The 20,436-nt window shown below is 40.7% G+C and overlaps 1 protein-coding gene across 3 annotated transcripts in view; it reads right to left on the bottom strand.

Annotated features, from left to right (window-relative positions):
- Positions 1–102: 102 nt before the first annotated feature.
- Positions 103–20,436, bottom strand: part of LOC137393202 (liprin-beta-1-like) — a 35,357-nt gene continuing 15,023 nt past the window's right edge. The window contains exons 4-19 of one of the 3 annotated variants that reach the window (XM_068079648.1): positions 19,677–19,879; positions 13,849–13,965; positions 13,044–13,163; positions 10,259–10,390; positions 9,586–9,721; positions 9,424–9,474; positions 7,544–7,633; positions 7,172–7,369; positions 6,510–6,649; positions 5,794–5,966; positions 3,855–4,044; positions 3,423–3,588; positions 2,838–2,989; positions 1,790–2,062; positions 1,396–1,600; positions 103–739 (exon numbers count right to left, since the gene is read on the bottom strand). In XM_068079648.1, the coding sequence (XP_067935749.1) occupies positions 597–739; positions 1,396–1,600; positions 1,790–2,062; positions 2,838–2,989; positions 3,423–3,588; positions 3,855–4,044; positions 5,794–5,966; positions 6,510–6,649; positions 7,172–7,369; positions 7,544–7,633; positions 9,424–9,474; positions 9,586–9,721; positions 10,259–10,390; positions 13,044–13,163; positions 13,849–13,965; positions 19,677–19,879 (2,489 nt within the window). In that variant the 3' untranslated portion in view covers positions 103–596. Of the gene's footprint in view, positions 740–1,395; positions 1,601–1,789; positions 2,063–2,837; positions 2,990–3,422; positions 3,589–3,854; positions 4,045–5,793; positions 5,967–6,509; positions 6,650–7,171; positions 7,370–7,543; positions 7,634–9,423; positions 9,475–9,585; positions 9,722–10,258; positions 10,391–12,410; positions 12,468–13,043; positions 13,164–13,848; positions 13,966–19,676; positions 19,880–20,436 lie in introns of those variants that run through there. The other 2 variants (XM_068079649.1, XM_068079650.1) reach the window with 2 other exon arrangements.

Genomic DNA, 20,436 nt, shown 5'->3' with positions numbered 1-20,436 from the left:
GTGTGCCTAGCACTTATTATGCACGCTGTCTAGCTATCGATAATCCGAGGAATTAATTTTTTTCAATTTTAGGCAATAATAACAATATTTTTTTTATAAATGTATCGTGTATGTTTATTATTATTATTTGCATCACAAACTGTATTACAGATTGCTGATTGGTTGGGTATATAAACTTAAAAAACTATATGTTCATTCAAACTTGGATGAGTGACTACGTTGATATACATGTATGTTCAGAAAAACTGTATTTAGCAGGGATTGCTAGTCAGTAGAGAGAAATTAGGAGCAGATAACTACCATGTGCAGTCACTAGGGAAATGCACTTCTATTAGCTCACACGAGGATAACAAAGTCCAAACACTGTCATTTGTATAGAGATTATACAGTGCACTAATTTACCATTGTTAGGTCTAAAACCTATAGATCATGTTGAAACAGAAACATGTGTGGGCATTATGTGATAAAACATATACATTGTACATTGTACAGTAATATTAGCTTGTAAAATGTAGACTATCGTATTTTGTACAAGATGATGTAAGGGTAAAAATCTAAAGACTCTACATTTAAAATGTCAACAATATGATCAGTCATCAGACTTGGCGATCTGGCTTTTCAGTTTTGTTAAGTTCCTGTTTGTACATTGCAACAGCTTCCTTGATGCGTTTGTCCTCTGCTCTAGCATCTATCGGCTCAAGGTCAAGAGGGCAGAGATAGTCTGTAGTAGGTATGCGGCCTAAAAATTTGTGATTTTAAGACAATGAAAAGCAATGAATGTAAATGACATGAAAAGGCAGACATCTCCTGCATCATTTACTCCTACATAATTAAGCAACTTGTCTTTTTTACTGCTGCTCTCTCCGCTACAGATTGCAAATTAACTATAACGAATGCGACCACCCTAACGTGATTTTCCTAACAACTTTGTTTTTTTTAATCAATAGGGATTATATTTTTATTTAATCAATGCCTACTTTTAGTACATGGTGCTGGTTGAACTTCATGGTAGGCTGGATACTGATTTCGCCTATAAAGAAAATTATCAAAAACACCGCGAAGAATTTTAAAGTAATGCTTAGGAGTCGTCTGTCCATATTTACAAAATCAATTTGCACCTAATATCTATAGAACTTGTGTCAATACAAGCTGAAAATTGCAATAGGGCAAGGCAATTGCGAGGCAATAGTGGCAATAGCTATCATGAAATGTGCCACTTTCTTTATCTAAATTCCCATGGGATCTATTAAATGGGCTGGCTCATGCATTCCTACCAAACGCACAGTTCTGGCTCACATTAGCTTATATGAAGAAACATAACATATGACATATGAAACTTTTCAACATTTCAAAGGTACAAAATGAAACAGCCGGTATAAAATACTTGCACTTTACCTTTTTTGAAAATATTTTTCTTTGGTTTGATTTTCGTGTTGAGTTCAAGACGGAGACCATGTTCCGCCTCAGTCTTTTGGTCTTGCAGCTCTTTGGTGATGAGGTTGATAAAGTGTGCGGTAAGGTGTCGACGCAAAAGAGTTTTACTAGCTGGTATGTTGAGTATAGAGGCAAGGTGCTCTACCGTGAATTTGGGTTCCAATACCTTCAAATTGTACTCATATCACAGTAAGCTTGAAAACCAAATATTTTTAATAGCAGCAAGGAGATTTGATTAAGACCAACCAATGCATGAATATAAAATAATTCACTCTAAAAAAAGTTTTTTTTCAATTCATCAAGTTTAACACTTGAATAAAATGTCTCAGCACTCGCTCGGAAATGAGGAACTTACAATGAGAGCTCCATGCACACCGCTGCCTCTAAGGTTGGCTGCATATTCACTGAGGTCTACAGAACGCAGCCATTCCATCACTCGGTGGTTGGTCCATAGCATCACGTCCTCTACAGATGCTGAGTTAGTTTGTGTATCTGAGCTAGTACTGCCAGCGACGGGACGTCTCTTTAATGCCGACAAGTTGAAATTTTGCTTGCGCAGGACTTCGATACCCCGTCTGATACTTGAATGATGGATAGCGTTGGTGATTTTCATGTAGAGCAAGTCCTCCTATCAGAATAACAGCATTGGAATGTTATCTAATTATAGGGTAAAAGCTGGTTAATTTCCGGCCAGCCTCCGTGTATGCTACAAATAGACATCTGGTAGCCTTCCATCAACACAGTTGGGAGCAAACATCTTTAACCAAAGTTGTCAAAGACAAAACTTATCAATGTATACATTCAACCCAATTTACCTAATTGGCCTGTAAGCATTACATGTATTTTAATGGAGTCTAAGGGTAAAATAACAAGGATGGCACAGACGAAACTGCAAATAACAAATCTTTATTCTGTAGTTGTCTTTTTATTACAGTACATTTCATGTAATACAGTGTAGAACCTGAAATATCCATAAACATACATACTTCTAGATTTTGTTTAAAAACTCAAACATGCTGTAATATTTAAATGGCGCAGTGTGTTTGTGACGCAGTGTGTTTGTGACGCAGTGTTTGTGACGCAGTGTGTTTGTGATGCAATGCATTTGTGACGCAGTGTGTTTGTGACGCAATGCATTTGTGACGCAGTGTGTTTGTGACGCAATGCATTTGTGACGCAGTGTGTTTGTGACGCAATGCATTTGTGAAGCAGTGTGTTTGTGATGCAGTGTGTTTGTGACGCAATGCATTTGTGATGCAGTGTGTTTGTGATGCAGTGTGTTTGTGAGGCAGTGCGTTTGTGACGGGGTGTGTTTGTGACGCGATGTGTTTGTCACAAATCATCAGTATAAAAAGAGATACTTACTGCTGTTAGTAAGTAACTGGAAGTAGCCTAGTACATACCACAGTAATATAGTTGAGCATCCGAGAGTCAACTCGTGCCTGAAAGAACTGATCTTTGTACTGAGGTAGTCCGATGTCATCCAACCATTTGGACACCCAATCAGTTTGGAGATTGTAAAGCAGCTTGTCTTTTCTGCTGCCGCTTCTCTCCGCTACAGATTTGAAAGCTAATTGTAAACGACGCGACTACCAGCCTACACCAAAATGATATGAGTTTATGACTTTTTTCATGATCTTTAAAGCAAATTGGATATTTTCATTTTGTCAGTGCCTACTCTTAGTACATGCTACTGGCTAAACTTTCTCATGCACTGGCTACTAATTATGCTTATACAGAAAATTATTAGAACTACTTGAGTAAATGTGTCAGTTTTCCACAGTACGACTCTCAAACCTGGAGATGGAAGCAAACTTAAACATTTTAGACTTACATATGACACTTAAACATCAATAGTTAGATAGAAAACTACAATTTCTGGAGCCAAGGCTAAATGTAGCATGTACAGACTGATTGCAACGCAGTGACAGACAACTCTCGACCCAAAGCCAGAAAAATTAACCATTTTCTCTTGCACTAGAACCAACCTTCCAATGCCAGATGTAACTTCTTTCTGTGCAGAGGATTATGTATTCTAAGTTCTTTGTCTACTTCCTGGTGGTTTGCCTCCAGGAGTTGTTTACCCGTGCGGTTCCATCTTCGGCATTCTGCTGAGTAAAGACTCAGTCCCATGTTGTTTAGCCACCGTGCAACCTGAAATTTAGCAAAACATTTGTACTTAGAAAGGGAAGGCAATTACTCTTCTGTGATCATTCAGATACCACTCAAGGAAATAAGCTCAACCAGGGCCACTGCCAATAGCATGTGCACTCAGACTACAGCCATAGATTGTCATGTGCATATTTGATTCACTTTTCAGACTAAGATAGACATTTTATCGAGTAACCTAAAATTGCGTGTACATACACTTGGCTAGACACAAACGATGACATAGATATGCAGTATAATAGCTCTGGTACCTCCTCGCAGTCCCATTGATGAAAGGGAGTTCGTGGCTCCTCCACCCCTTGCGTACGTTGACCTGTGCTACGACTATGAGATCCCCAGCCAAGCCTCGGACCAGCGGTGGCTCTCGTACCTCCTCTCTTAAATGCATTGTTAGTTCCAGCCATTTCATCGAGCGCTTCCTGAGAAGAACTTCTCTTGAGTCTGATACAAGCGGAAGATGTGTATATAGATATATATATATATATCTATATATATATATATATAATAGAGAGAGAGAAGAGACAAAAACATAGAGATACTTAGAAAGAGGGAGTGATGACAACAGGAGAGAATGATAGGAAGTCAGTAACTATGAGTAATCACATGTACAGTGAAAAAGAAGAGATAATCATGTTATTATGTAACAGCTTAACATTGAATAGAAACGTACATATAACGTTTGCACAGCTAAAAGGTTAACTGACTGCACAAATTTTATTGCATTAACAGTAGCAGACAACATTACAGTCTGTTGTTTGAGTGATGCTTTTGTATAATTGCAACCGAATAACTAGGTTTTATCAAAATTTCCAAGTTGTGAAAATGAACAAAAATATTCATGATTTTTGCAAAATATTGTCCAGAAACAGTTGTGACGCTATATAATTGTAGTAAAATTCCTCATTTTTTGAAGGAGATTATTTAAAACTGGCATTCAAAATTCTTATTTATGAAAGCAATGCATGCGTTAATAGGTTTTACACAGATCACCTCAGAGAATAGCTAATTTTCATGGACAATTTTGTAAATTTCCCTATTATGTGGAAAAAGAATTTCTTGCTTGCATACACCACAAAATATATGTACAAGCCAATTGGTGTGATTCTATAATGAATAGTCAAAAATTAATGCGAGACGTATAAGTACAGCGTAGACTTTTTCAGTACATTTTTACGGCATCTGCTTCGACCTTGCATTATAATTATCTGCCATGTTGGGTCATAGAAAGTACATTAGAATAGCGGCCAACGAAAGCATTTTTGTTTTACATCGGTTAATCATCGGCACTGACATCCTAATTTATATGTCAATGTGCTTTGGCCAACAAAATGGCCTCATGTCAAAGCTGAGCGCTTCCAGCGCTTGAGCGCTGAGTGTTTTTGTCTCCAATACAGTTTTTTGTTCTTCTACCATCAAAATCATTTCTGAAAATGAAATTTCAAGATTATAATGGCATAAATAGATGTAATTTTAAAATTCTGTCAGTTAACCTTTAACAGACATGATTTAATAAATTGAGGAATAATAAAAAAAGATAAAACGTAAAAAAGAATACATGTTACTTAAGAAAAAAAGTCGCATATCCTTAAAATGGTTAGCGACAGAATATAAACATATGAGCAGTCTTAAACACAGGTCTTACGATCTTATACAGACACAGTCTTAATCACGAGTACAGACACATGAGAGTACAGACACATGAGAGTACAGACACACGAGAGTACAGACACACGAGAGTACAGATACACGAGAGGACAGAGACACGAGAGTACAGAGACACGAGAGTACAGAGACACGAGAGTACAGAGACAGGAGAGTACAGAGACAGGAGAGTACAGAGACAGGAGAGTACAGAGACAGGAGAGTACAAATACACGAGAGTACAAATACACGAGAGTACAGAGACACGAGAGTACAGAGACACGAGAGTACAGAGACACGAGAGTGAAGAGACACGAGAGTGCAAAGACACGAGAGTACAGAGACACGAGAGTACAGAGACACAAGAGTACAGAGACAAAGTGCAAGAGCAAGTAAGAAAGCACTTGACTCTTAAATAACCCCTGAAATCAGTGAGCTGAAAAACTCAAGGACTGTAATAAACGTGTCTGGCCTTCAATCAACCTTAACATTTAACTGTGTGAGAAAAGAAGAAGCCATGCAGCAACAAGCAATCAGATTATCACTCACTTGGCAAAGAACTTCCTGATGCCAGCCTTCTTTTTCTTATGGTCTTCCTTGTGGGCGTCGTCTTCGTCAGTAGAAGCCTCCGCTTCAGCGTTTCCATTGCATGCCTCCGGGGCATCCGCTATCACTGTTCTGTTCGCACTCACCTTCCTTATTGTCCCCGGAGTCCTTGCTAGCTGTAAGTCAGACGCTCCAAACTTCACAAGCATAATTATGGACTGTGAGCCAACTCTTGACAAGTGATGGATTAGATAAGCGACACACCGATTACAGATGACAACTGAGAAAACTCATGCTAATATATATGTAGGTAACGCATGCATAGATTTCTGGATAAGGCCTGGTTCCCATATCGAATGCGAGACCCCAGCGATAATCTCACACAGCAAAACACTTGCGGCGCTAGGCTCGGTGGCTAATGTTCACATAAAGCTGCGTCGCTAGTGATCGCGTAAAAATGGCCGCTAGTCATACCGTTTCGAAAGTGCTGACCTTCACCTGTACAGTGCATTTTGGGAAAGCTTTGCCTGCGGCTCTTTGCCGAAGTTGAACAGCGCTGACCTCTTGCTTTGACCTCCGGCAACTACCCGCGATACTCGGCGCATAGGTTCACATTTCACCGCTGATAGCCCTTGGGTGCTGTCGCCGGGGCTTGCGGCGTTTATGGGAACCAGGCTTTACTGACCAAATACCTCAAGAAAAATAAATAGCAAAATTACCGGCTTGTCTTCGATGATAACTTTGTGAAACCTGCCGGCATCATAACTGTTCGACCTTTTTACAGTGCTATTGCTTGGTGTGGGAGTAGATGTGATAGCAGAGATCTCTGTACCAGGATATTTACTCTGTCCTCCTGAGACTGCAAAACACCTGACATTGCGGATCTGTCTCACTGCTCTATAAACGTCTCTAGTATTTAGTTAATTATTTCCACTGCCAGACCAGCTCCTAATACTAAACAAACACTTGCAAGAATTTCCCAAAAAGTAATTTGATTAGCGCTCAAATAAACGTGGAAAGAAAGAGTCTTCCTATTTCACGAGCGCTTGTCACATAAAATGCCAGCTCTGTCTAATACGTGACAGTAACTCGCTGTCATAAGATAGGAATTTATAGGGAACATTTGATACAGCAGCTCCATGTGCGCATCATGTGTTAATATCTTGTAACCACGACCATGCTGAGAGAGATACATTCTATAATAAGTCTGAGTGGCGCTGCTTACGCTAGATGAAAGCTTTTGCAACTCGGACAACAGAGGTTCATCATAGCCTCTTCTTAAAAGAATGGGTCAATTTTAAACAAATAAAAAGCTAATCATCTTACAGCTGATACAATGAATGACATGCTTCACATAGATTAATCTAACTGCTGCAGTCACCTGGAGTGCTTGTCATAGCTGGCTGGCCATTAGGTTTACCACTATTCATCTGCCTTTCAACAATTCCACCCGGTGGTCTCTCAGTCGCCTCCTTGATGACTCTATCATTGCTTGAACCGCATGACTCACTCCCCGAAGAGCGTGGCCGGCCCTGCGACTGAAGAATTATCTCCTCGACCCTTTGATAAGTGCTGACAGCTAATACAAACAGAAAAGCATATAATCTAGTGATCATTGCTTCTTTTAAAACATTGACCTGTGACAAGGTTCAATGACTAGATGCTACTTCGCTCGCTGACAACAGCTGACAGGTGACAGACTGATATACAAAGAGGTAGAGGTCAAAGACCGTATATCTGCAGCGGTACCCACCTTTCCTGAGCTCTGTAATCTTTCTGTCCTTCTCATGACCAGCGGTTAACAGCTCATTGACCATCTTCTTCAACTTCTGCACCTCGGCGTCTACAATCGTGGTAAAAATTTTAAGCTTTGCTTTACCAAGGCTGTATTTCACCATTCATCAATCACACAAGTGACTAGTACATGCGCTTGGCAAGAGAGTGCATGCAGAAACTATGCTAAGCTACACATCAAACCAACAGACACAATATCTACAAAAGAAGTTTATGGCAGCCTATAGTTTATAGTCAGCCTATAAGAAACAGCTTACTACATTGGTCAGTTTAAAGTCCTATCAAACATGAGCCCCATTATGTAGAGAATGGTTAGTATTACTGTTTCTTATCTCCTATCAATTCTCGATCGAATGTGGCGAAATTTTAGAGTTATCAGCCACCTGTGATTTATTATTAAATTACTTCAGCAACAATATTGGACTCGCCTACATATGTATATTAACTGTTATAATATATTTCCACTGTACTCCGTTAATATGGTTGACGATGCAGAAACTATTACCGCCAGAATAGACCGAGGCAATACTCTCCTCATCTATCCAGACAATCAGTCATAATTTTTACTATAATAAGAGACATATTATCTTTCATATTACTTGGATGGAAGTTAAAAAAATAATTACATCATGTGGGATTCAACGTCGCAACAATTTTCTTGGCAGCTCGGCACTCCACCATCTGCACAAATCATTCACCTTCATGAATTTTTGAGCAGTTGTGCACATACTTATTCTCTGTGCTTTATCGGCACTCCTGACGATCTCTCACACAGCACACCAGACTACCAGGGTACTGGTAAACAATAACACACCTGACAATCTCTGACACAGCACACCGGACTACCAAGGTACTGGTGAACAATAGCAGACCTGACAATCTCTGACACAGCACACCGGACTACCAGGGCACTGGTAAACAATAGCACACCTGACAATCTCTGACACAGCACACCGGACTACCAGGGTACTGGTAAACAATAGCACTCCCGACAATCTCTCACACAGCACACCGGACTACCAGGGTACTGGTAAACAATAGCACTCCTGACAATCTCTCACATAGCACACCGGACTACCAGGGTACTGGTAAACAATAGCACACCTGACAGCCTCTGACACAGCACACCGGACTACCAGGGTACCGGTAAACAATAGCACACCTAACAATCTCTGACACAGCACACCGGACTACCAGGGTACTGGTAAACAATAGCACTCCCGACAATCTCTTACACAGCACACCGGACTACCAGGGTACTGGTAAACAATAGCACACCTGACAATCTCTCACACAGCACAGCAGACTACCAGGGTACTGGTAAACAATAGCACTCCCGACAATCTCTCACACAGCACACCGGACCACCAGGGTACTGGTAAACAATAGCACACCTGACAATCTCTCACACAGCACACTGGACTACCAGGGTACCGGTAAACAATAGCACTCCTGACAATCTTTCACACAGCAAACCAGACTACCAGGGTACTGGTAAACAATAGCACACCTGACAATCTCTGACACAGCACACCAGATTACCAGGGTACTGGTAAACAACAGCACACCTGACAATCTCTCACACAGCACACCGGACTACCAGGGTACCGGTAAACAATAGCACTCCTGACAATCTTTCACACAGCAAACCAGACTACCAGGGTACCGGTAAACAATAGCACACCTGACAATCTCTGACACAGCACACCGGACTACCAGGGTACTGGTAAAGGATAAGTATCAAATAGGGAATGAGAAATGAAGTGACTAAACTATAAACAGCACCCAATGAGCTGGTGATGACAAGTCTAACAAAAACAGCATGCGGTGTGACCTTACTTTGACGCCTAAGTCTCAAGCCTTCCCTGTCGAGACTTCTCACGTAGGCCCCTGTACACACCAACAGTTAACATGGCGAATAGCTTAATATCACGCAAAGCAAACATTTCCGTATACACTCTTCAGCATCGACTCAAATTTAAACATGGCCTTAGCTTCTACCTGAAAGGGCGTCAGCAGAAGGGTGGTGAGAACCACCATTCATGTGTTGGTAACCATTCCTGTTGAGCTGAGTCCGCAGTTCAGATATCTCTCGCTCTCTTTGTAGTAGTTTCTCATGCAATTCCTGAATTTGGTTCTACAGATTTGACAATGTTTACATAAGATGAAGGCGCTGGAGTGCGTGAAATCCAATACACAAACAAACACGCTTTTATTGCTATTGGATTTAAAAGTAAGAGGTGAAATCCTCAGTCTTTCAATATTTTTACCAAGTTCAGTTTAAGACAGATTTGGTTTTATCAGCAACATGATAAATGTGGCAGCATGCCAACAGCACAGTCAACCGAATACAAAGTTGAAAATTCAAAGCTAGCTATGACTAGCGCCCTTGCCCTTCCACCGACTGACCCAATGAGCTGACAAAAGAAGTGAAACATAAACAAACTGGGCGGGTAACCAAACTTGCTGCTAGTAATGCTCTAACAATATTGATTGTTTGGTTTCGTCTGTGAAGGCGACAGCGATATGGCTGCAATGCTTACTTTAAAAAAATTCAATTCAACTTTCCTGCCTGGTAGTTGAACACGCGTTTTGTTCAAGTTTAAGATTAACACTGAGAAGTCAGCTTTCCCAAGGAAAGGAATACCCTGCAGAGTGTAGCCAGGGGTCTCACCTGCAGACCCTCATATCTATCCTTGTACTGTATACGTTCCCCATCTGTAGTCTGTAACCTCAGTCTAAGCTCAGCAACTTCAGCCATCAAGTCTAACTTGTGGGATTCCATGTACGTCTTGTTCACCTGCTCCTATAGATACACAATGACACCTGTCAAACACAATCTCTCCTGTAACTTCCTGTCACCTACATACTTTAAAACTACTTCTTCAGAGGAGTTGGTTTGTGCAAAGAGGAAACTTTGGCAGCCATGTCTCACGCATGGTGAATATTCCAGCCACACATGGTGCGTGCACTGGTCACATGAGGTACACACTACACTGTTCATAGTATGCGCATTACACTGGTGACATGTAGTGCGTATACTTGTCACATGTGCCATGTACACTGCTCACACGTAGTTTGTACACTGCTTACGTGTAGTGCGTACACAGCTCACATATGGTAGCATGCCCTGTTCATATGTACTGCATGCAAGCTAGTGAAAGAAGTTATTAACTACAAAAAAAATAAAGGTCGTGTCATACATTTTTTAAATACTTCTAGTAAATTAAGAGAATTGGAATAAAAAAAGACTTGACTATTCGATGCTTTTCCATCTCAGCAACATAAATTCAGCAAATAACCTACTAGCTGCGGGCTTGACGTAATAGTAACCTCTCTCCTCAATGCCTCTGTAAAGGCTTAGATAGCTTGGAGATGCGTGCACACAAAAGGCCTGATGGAGCAAATGTTACCATGAAAGCAGTTGAGTAAATGGTCATAGCTCATAATCGGCGGCCATGTAATAGGCAATTACGAGCTACGAGCGCCTCGCTAGCAAGATATGTGGCCATTATTCATCTCTAACTGTGCCCTCAGCTACTCGATGACTACGCTGAACACACTGAGTGGACTTAAAGAGGTACTAGTTCAAACAGCTATTATCAACATTTGCTTTGCCACAAATGGACAATCAGGAGTGTCCATTATCAATTCACCAGTGTATTCTTAGGGTGAGTGACTGTAGATTAAAAGCACTCGCTACTACTTGTCACTCGCGCGGGCATTGATACTGAGAGTGTATACATGTAGTTGATTCAAACCTCAATACGCTATTGGCTACACCAATGCTACATGTAGCCCTATGCTGCCAAAGACAGCCAACATATCCAGATTATTATCATTGGTGAAGAGAATAGCTGTGATGAGCAGAGAAACAAGACAACAATAAGACTGTGTAAGAGAATGGAGCAAGAGTGTCTATGACACTGTAGATTAATAAAGCTTCAGCATGATTACCCACACATTACATGAATTCTAATAACATTATTTCAAATAAGCATAGGAGAAACACCACTGAAACATGCATGGCAGATACCTGAAAATTCATTTATGTGGATTGAATTGAAAAACACAAAGTGCTGAATAGGACATCAAGAATTTCTGACCAGCAGATGGCGCTGCGAAATGCTTACCAAAGCCTCCACTAGCCAACCAACCAGTAATCATGATAGAATTAGGATGCTCATCTGTTTACCTATTCAGAACACTCTTAGGGAGAAAGTGAAGCCTACCTCGTATTTCTGAGCGACTCCTTGTAGAGATATGAACGCTATAGAAAGATCTTTCAATCATAGACAAATATGCAATGCTGGCATGAGCCGAGCTTGAACACAATGTAACACGAAACTAGCAACCCCACTCGTACTACTCACCTTTTGCTTGCACTCTTATTGTCTTTTTATGAACCCATAACGAGCTCTCGGCTTTGTCTCGCTACGAACATTGATTTGCTTTGTAGACCCGCGGATGTAACAATGACATCAAATGGCGCAAAGAAGGCGCGAGTTAAGCAATGATAACTGTTTCTCCGGCATGAGGCTTATTATTCGGTTCAGTAACAGTGCAGATGATAACGACTGATATAGATTAGCTCAAATAGACCGAGTGCTGTAAGAAAGACAGAGGGCACACGTGACAGCTTGTCAACCTGGCCGTATCTGACTCACCTCTCTCATATGTTTACATAAACTAATAAGCATTAGTCAGCTGACAAAGCCGGCCCCTCAGAAATTGGTATGATTAGGATAAACATTAGATATTGCTAACGACAACTCGTTTATGTTTAGAATCCAGTACAGGTTATAGAGATGAAATAGGGAACCCACCTGACTTGCAACTGTCAGTAGAAGAAGATTCGCTACACTCATGCAGAGGTGTAATGCCCACCCTTGAGCTTAAGAAAAAACATTCTCCTGTTTAGGTAGTTATGGAGTCGAGAAGGGCTGTAGATCAGCCGTGCCCATTAGCTAACAGCTGCTCAGTCTATATCGTGGCTACGTAAAAAGGCAGCACCAGCTTGACATAAGTGCAATTATCAATGGCCTAGCGTGCCAACAATCCTTCAACCACCCTTTTCTACGCTGCTTGTGTTGTTGTTTACAACGTTGTTGGCCAGTAATTGTCCAGTGCACTAATTGAAACTGTGCAACATAAAGGACCCGGAGTGGCCTAGAATTGGGAATGTCCCCAGCTGACCTCAAGAGGGTGCCAGACAACAAACTGAGTCTGTCCCTCTATGAATAGCAAGAAGTGAAATCAACTTTTGCAGTACTCTCACTATTTCCAGGTTCACATAGAGGATGAAGTCAAATACTCAGCAAGTCAATACAGGTATGGCTAGCATGGCTAAGCCTAGCCTGTGCCACAGCATTACCCTCATTACAAAAAACCCTCATTAGAAACATCTAGCAAGGCGGAGGCATTCAAGTATCTTAGCCTACTTATCCAGCCACACCAACCTTATGCAATCGATCTTCTGCCTTCATTAGCTTCTCATTGCTGTTGGCGAGCCTCGTTTCAATGACCTTGAGTTGACCTTTATTGTCCTGTATCTGAGACTGTAGTGACCAAATTTGCCTCTGCAACATGCAAATTGTCTGTTGACCAAACTGCTCTGATAATTGACCTCATGTTAGCCTCAAGTTATCATCTCTCATGTGTTTGTCTGTTATTCTTGCTAATCAGTCAATTTGCTCATTGACCGAATTCCTTCATCAACTTTAAAGTTGAACCTACACCATTGAAGTGATGCAAATTAAAATAATATCGGTATAAAGCTAAGACGTCAAGCTTTAGTTCGATGCAATTTTTGTCTTTGCCAACCTATCCAGTCCAGAGATACACACGTAATAGTTAAAACGAGATCCTTTCTTGGAATGCTCAGATTCAAGTGGATGTATGATTATGTTTATAGTTGCACTTTGGCCAAGAGACGACAGAATAGGGACGCGTAATGCTACACCCTGAATGTACCGTAATAGCTGATAGCAATAACGAGCGACAGACAGCCCGGTGAAGGCGACTAGGGAAGTCAATTTGGTGAATTTTTTTCTTCTAATCATTTTAACCTAAGAACAACAACAACCTCAAATGATAGAAAAATACCGATACTTTCTAATAAAATTTACTAAAGTTTTGTGTCAGTACATCTTTAAACATCAAGATGATATATACGGTAGCCGCCGTGAGTGGGAATACCATAGGACCAGACAGTACGTTAAAAATTTTTGCAAGTATGGGAGTGGAATGAGTAGCGTAGCATACCTTGAGGTTATCATTGTCCGACTCAAGCTGTTTCATGTCTGCACTCGAGGAACTGGAGTGGTTGCTCGAAGCGTATCCTGTCTCATCGCTATACTGCCCACCATAAACCAAATTCATCTGAAAATACATAGAGTTATCAGTTGGTGCCTTCATATAATGATCTGAACAAATACTCATTGAGTGAAAGAAAGCATAGTATGATGATGAAAGAGGAGACAACTCCTGTGGCAATCGCCGCCTAGCAGGTGATATTAAAGAAAACAGCATCCAATTGCTCTAGCTGCTACTTTGTGCATAAGAGATCACTAATATCAACTACATGTTGTTATAATTGTAAAATAAGCGTAGGCACAAAAGGCAGAGCTCGCAAAACAATTTAATAACACCTCGTCTCTCGTTCTAAGGAACTTCTAACACATCTATTATACTCAGACTCCGCGTCGAGAAAAAGGATGACCAGAAGATCTATGACAATAGCAGTTGGTCAATGAAAGGATCACAGTCTATTCTATTGAGTAGCTCACTAAGAGCAGGTGGCTGGTCATGAAATTTGGCTAAAGCTAACACCTGGTCTCCTGCTAAATTGCTAGTGACAGATGAAGCAGCTGCACAATATCAGGCGATAACCAGGTTTGTCCACCTCGGACTATGACCAACCATGATGTCAATCTATAGCCGAACTGTCAAGACCTCAGGGCGTGTGCCTGCTAATCCTTATTATTTCATCATATACAATAATTACTGCCAGAAACAATCTCCAGATGTAGCAACTACCTGGATCTATCTTCCTCTGACAGGCTTCATGAGTTAACACTAAGAGCTATACCAGGGTGACCAGCCGAGTAGCGCACAGGTGCAGGCCGGGTAGCCCTACACCCTACCTATTCTAATATTCATAGTCTAGCGAAACAACATTAGCACCATGCATTAAAATTTTATTTAAAATAGCAATTAAAAATTTTCTACTTAAAACCTAACATTTCGAAAATAACAGTAAATATGTAATTAACCAACACGGTATATCTGTAACAGTAGGTCGTGTACCAATGCTTTTCCTATAAATGAGATGACACAGTGAAGGTGAGTGTGTTTATTGGTGGTGTGTGTATATTATACAGTCTTCAAGCCATAGTTACAGCGCGTATAATAATGATAAAGACTTAGTATTTATTGTATATAATAAAGCTAATATATGGTACCTCTATGGTATGAGGTGAATCCATTTGAATGCTGCTCAATAGAACGCAACATGAAAGCAGAGTAAAACTAGTTGCTGCTCCCACATTGGTGGACGACTCACTGTTACAAAATCTGTAATTACATTTTAATTTAATTTTATAAACAAACTTTCGTAACCAAAAATTGCTGCGTACTTGCAACTGGCCTGATGCAGAGACTGAGTTCATGACCTTCAGAAAGGCCTGATGCAGAGACTGAGTTCATGACCTTCAGAAAGGCCTGATGCAGAGACTGAGTTCATGACCTTCAGAAAGGCCTGATACAGAGACTGAGTTCATGACCTTCAGAAAGGCCTGATACACAGTGTCGTATAGTTTCACAGAGTTCCGTGACCAAGAGCCGGAAACAAAAACGCTTGATTCCAAACAAACCCGATCGACATACTGATCTCTAATGGAATATTCTTACCGCGCTCTCAACATCTCACTCTTTTGCATTTACTTCACTTTAATACAAAAAATCACTGGTAGTTTCTTGTAAAGAATTTTGTTTTTTTTCAAATGGTGTATAATACAACAATCAATCTCATAGCGACTGCCAATGGGAGTAATTTTTGTTGGTTAGTGTTGGGGCTTCTCCATTATAACTTATATAAAACAATAGTGGGCGCAGCTTATTTGTTTGGAGCCGTGCGAGCTCCGATATGCGCATCCGTTAGCGGCGAAACTCTGTGAAGTTATACAGCTCTGTACTTGCAAAGTCATATAGCTTTAAAAAGTCTCGCGACCAAAACCGGAAACAAAAACGTCGGATTCCAAACAAACCCGATCGACATACTGATCTCTAATGGAATATTCATACCTTGCACTCAATACCGCGCTTTTTTGCATTTACTTTACGTTTTTACAAAAACGTTATTAGCAGCTTTTTGTAGGAGATTTTGTTTTCTTTCAAATGGTTCATGATACAACAATCAATTTTAAAGTGACTGCTAATGGGAGTAGTTTTTGTTGATTAATGTTGCGACCTCTCCATTATAACTTATATAAAAATAGTAGGCGCGGCCTGTTTGTTTGGAATCGAGCGAGCTCCCGTATACGCTTCTGTTAGTCGCGGGACTCTGTGAAACTATACGGCTCTCCTGATACAGAGACTGAGTTCATGACCTTCAGAAAGCTGACAAAGATATCTACATTTAAGCCTGGTTTCCATATGACAGCGCAATGATCGTGAGTGGCCCCAGTGATCGTGCGCAATGCATTGCTTGGGCTGCGATACAGTGTTTCCATAGCGCGCATAGGCGCCATGCTTGCATTGGACATGGTGGTTAATTTCCTTACGCTTTCGTACGGAAGACCGATTTCTTTAGCGAACAGCTTTCCGTTTGAATTGTGGGATAGGTTAAAAAGGTCGAGCTGTGTATTGTGAGATACATCATCGCACGCACCCGTCGCAAGGATCCATTCTGTTGGATCCTTGCGATCAGCGTACACACGTCGCGTGATCGTAGTGCGTTGACGTCTCCACATCACAGCCGGCTTACGCATGACGTCGTGCGCCTTGTTACGCACTTTGCACGGTCATATGGAAACCAGGCTTTACCAGCAAGTGTAAGTGAGGAGTTGTCCTATTTACAGACGATTACTGACCTTTCGACGTGACATGAACCGCGGTGAAAGAAGCCCCTCAGCAACAGATCCCTTCTCACATTTAACTGGTCTAGCCGAAAAAGCGGCCATCTCGCTCAGACGATTTACTAAATAAGCCTCAAATTGTGCCGACCCACTACAAGCTCACCGACCCAATATGAACTGCATATTGCCAAAATGCTGTCACTCAGGATGAGAACTATACCCGAAGCCTGAAATTCTACCACCAAATGCTAGTGATGCCGGGAGTCTTTCCCCACCCCGAACCAGAAGATAATATCTTGAGACCTCCGACAACTATCGCAGATCCGATTGCAAGTAAAACATACAAAATGAGTACCTGTTTGTTTGTAACTCGTCCAGAAGACAAGTGCTTAATCCTTATCCGTGCGCCGGAGTCAGCCATTATGAGCCCGAGCATATACATTCACGCCTGCGTATCTACTGAACAACTTGAATGCGTGGAGTTCGAAATGAGAGGAGTCGTCTGACTTTAGAGCATGTCGAGGGTAGAAGACGTCGATAGTCTCCCACATACGCATGACCTTTTACTGTAACCACCTCAATACCTTCTGACCAGCACACGTATCTAGGGTTCGACTAGTTACATATGCAGCGATGAACAGCTGCATGTAGACGCCGCTGTAGAGAGCTTTGCAGCGTATAATTGCTGGCATTCACTCGAGGCCCTCAGAGCTCATACCTTTTGTAACTTATTTCATCCCTTTGTTTCAACCAACTCAACTGTGTAAAGATCATGTAATGAGAGAATCAAGAGGCTAGATTAAAATTCTCCGCCAATGAACTATAATCAGTTCCATCCTTTTTACTAGCTAATGCTATGACGTAATGCTATGACGTAAAGCAATGCGGAAAAAGAAAGCAACGCAGCCATTTCAGAACAAGCAGTTTAGTTTTAATCACATACAGAGTTCATGACCTTAATGGAAATCATCAGGATCACATATAGGAACAATGTTACCATATACGACACAAACACCGGTGGCAGGATCGCGGCGATGAAATGGGAACCTACACGCAGAGTACTGCCGGTAGTTATCGACAGTCAACGCAAGAGTTTAGCGGTATTCAACTTTCGCAAGGAGCCGCAGGCAAAACCTTCCCAAAATGCCCTGTACAGGTGAAGGAAGGTCGGCACCTTCGAAACAGAAAGGCGAGCGGCCATTTTTATGCGATCATCAACTACGCAGCTTCATGTGAACATTAGCCTGCAAGCGTGTTGCGCGAGATTACTCTCGGGATTCCAAAATAGGACTGGGGCCGATATGGGAATCACGCTTTAGAGGAACACTTTGTGATATAAAATGGAGGCACCCATTTATATATATTGGATAGTCCAGCTAGTATATATATTGGATGACTCCTCATACTGATGTGTAAACTAATAAATTGCAGCCACCAGATGGAGTTCAGCAGACAAACATGAGGTGTTAAAAGGCTTAGGAGTGTTCATCGAGATAAGAAACGTTTCCCAAGGTGATAAAAATTGTTAGCTTTTGGAAGTATCCATTTAAAGATGAACTTGCACCAAACCTTGAGTAAACGTTAGCAAAAAGTATTGATATTTCTCTATCAGTTGCGATTGTTTTTCATGTTTGAGATGATTTGATTGTCAGGATTAAAATTTATAAAATGCTCAGATCAAGTGAAAGTGCTAATATGATGTCTGTAGTAGCAAAGAGATGACAGAATACAGACGTATAATGCTTCAACTTGAACACAATAGCCGATAGCTATTATCGCAATGATAACAGCTAATGATGTAATTTCGTATCTATTTTTTTCTGAGTGTTATAATTATGATCAAGATTTATCAATTTTAATTTTGAAACATCCTGGCAGTCAGATCATCTCAAACATAAAAACAATTACAAATGATAGAAAAATACTGATACTTTCTGATAAAATCTATTAAAATTTTGTGTAAGTTCATCTTAAAAGGTTGACTTACAACAAAATTCACATTACAGTTATTTGGTATCAAAATGTTTACCATGTCTCACTCTGTTGTGTTGTAGCTGCAAAATATATGGAAATGTGATTACAAACTCTTGAAAGCTAAAAAATGAACAGTTAATCGCTGCCGTAGGTTGAAATCTCTCTCAAAACGGCTGAAATATACCGTAGTTGAACACAATCGCTTCTGTTTGCACTTTCATGCAATCTCATTCGTCGAAATACTTTCATAAATTTACTTCACGCATTCAATAAAACCATGTCTATTGTCCTTATGCGTCAATGTCAATTTAATTAGCATTGTAATGCTGTCATGTTGAGCACTGATATCCCAAAACCTTGCTTAAAAATTAGTTTGATTTTGTAACCTTAGCTCGAAAAGGGGCATATCATCCTCTGATAAGCATGAGGGAGCCTGTTGGTCACCTGCGATGGTCGAAAAATGCTGCAAAAATTGTTCGCGCCATTTGATGGAAAATATGGGTCACGCGATCAGATTATGACTAGATGATTAGACCAAGCTGAAACGAAACTGCAAAGTAGCGAGCATCTTTCCGGTAAAACCTGAAGTATTTGTCATAAACTAGTGCTACAAGAAGTGTTATATTGAGCCTTTTATTGGCTTTTCATTTCACGTGATAACATTACGTGTCACAACAATAATCACCTCGAGTTGAGTATGTCATCAAAATAAAGGGATTCTAACCTACAGCAGTTTTTTTTAGCTTTTAAGAGCTTGTAATCACATTTCCACATATTTTGCACCCATAATACAGCAGAGTAAGACATGGTGAACCTTTTGATACCAAATAACTCTAATGTAAATTTTGTTGCAAGTGAACCTTTAAACAGCACAGATATTTGGTTGTCTAAGGGTTGTCTTCTCATTCCCCATAAGGTGCTGGGTGTTTATGAGTTCATTGCTTGACTAAATATAAAGGACTCAACGATGTAATTTATAGCAGCATCGGTGAAGGCTCTTAATGTTCTTATGGACACTCTGCTAAAACAAAAATGTATTACCTCGCCATTGCTGCCATGAACTGATGAGCTGTTTCGCTGACCAGGGAGAAGCCAGGACTTGAGATAGAGGATGGTAGGAGCAGGGAGTCTTTCGAGAGCCCTCTGGGCGTTATTACAGCTTTTGAGCTGCTTAAGCAAATCATCAGTATGACCTTTGACCCGCGTGTAACATTCTTCGTCTTGCTCACTCCCATCAAAGCTGACTGCGAGTTATAAAAAATAGTGGTACCTAAGGAACATCCAACAAAGTAAGCACGACTCTGAATTAGTAACATTTAGGGTGACCCCTTTATATTTTAAGGTTTCAAACAAAGAGGGGCTAATGCTAAACAGTAGCATTTTCTAATGATACTTTTAGCATCAGAATAATATAATGCTGTAACAACAGTAAAACAATACATTCCCAATAAAGGGTTGAGTGTTGCAGTAGACCTGACCATCTGATAAATGGTCTTGGCTCACCACCGCCATATACAGTTTCATCAAACATTCCAGAGCCACAATGAATCATCACACAATTTCTACTTGAAGTTCCTATTCTGTGGAATGGGGATAATATGATGTGATGATACCTACATGATCACAAATTCTAGGAAAAGGTGGGAGTTGAAGAGTACTCAAAGCGATGAAACTATGCAATCCAATCATGCAACTGAGTGAGCTTGGATACTCGCTACAACTACAACTCCAATTCTGGATACTACATACTACCAGTCCCAAGCCATGAGAGCACAACTACTGACTTATAACGCAACACGCA

This window comes from Watersipora subatra, chromosome 4 (assembly GCF_963576615.1).
Source record: "Watersipora subatra chromosome 4, tzWatSuba1.1, whole genome shotgun sequence".
Taxonomy (NCBI): domain Eukaryota; kingdom Metazoa; phylum Bryozoa; class Gymnolaemata; order Cheilostomatida; family Watersiporidae; genus Watersipora; species Watersipora subatra.
Note: the sequence above shows the minus strand (reverse complement) of the source record. Positions and strands in the feature narration are given on the sequence as shown.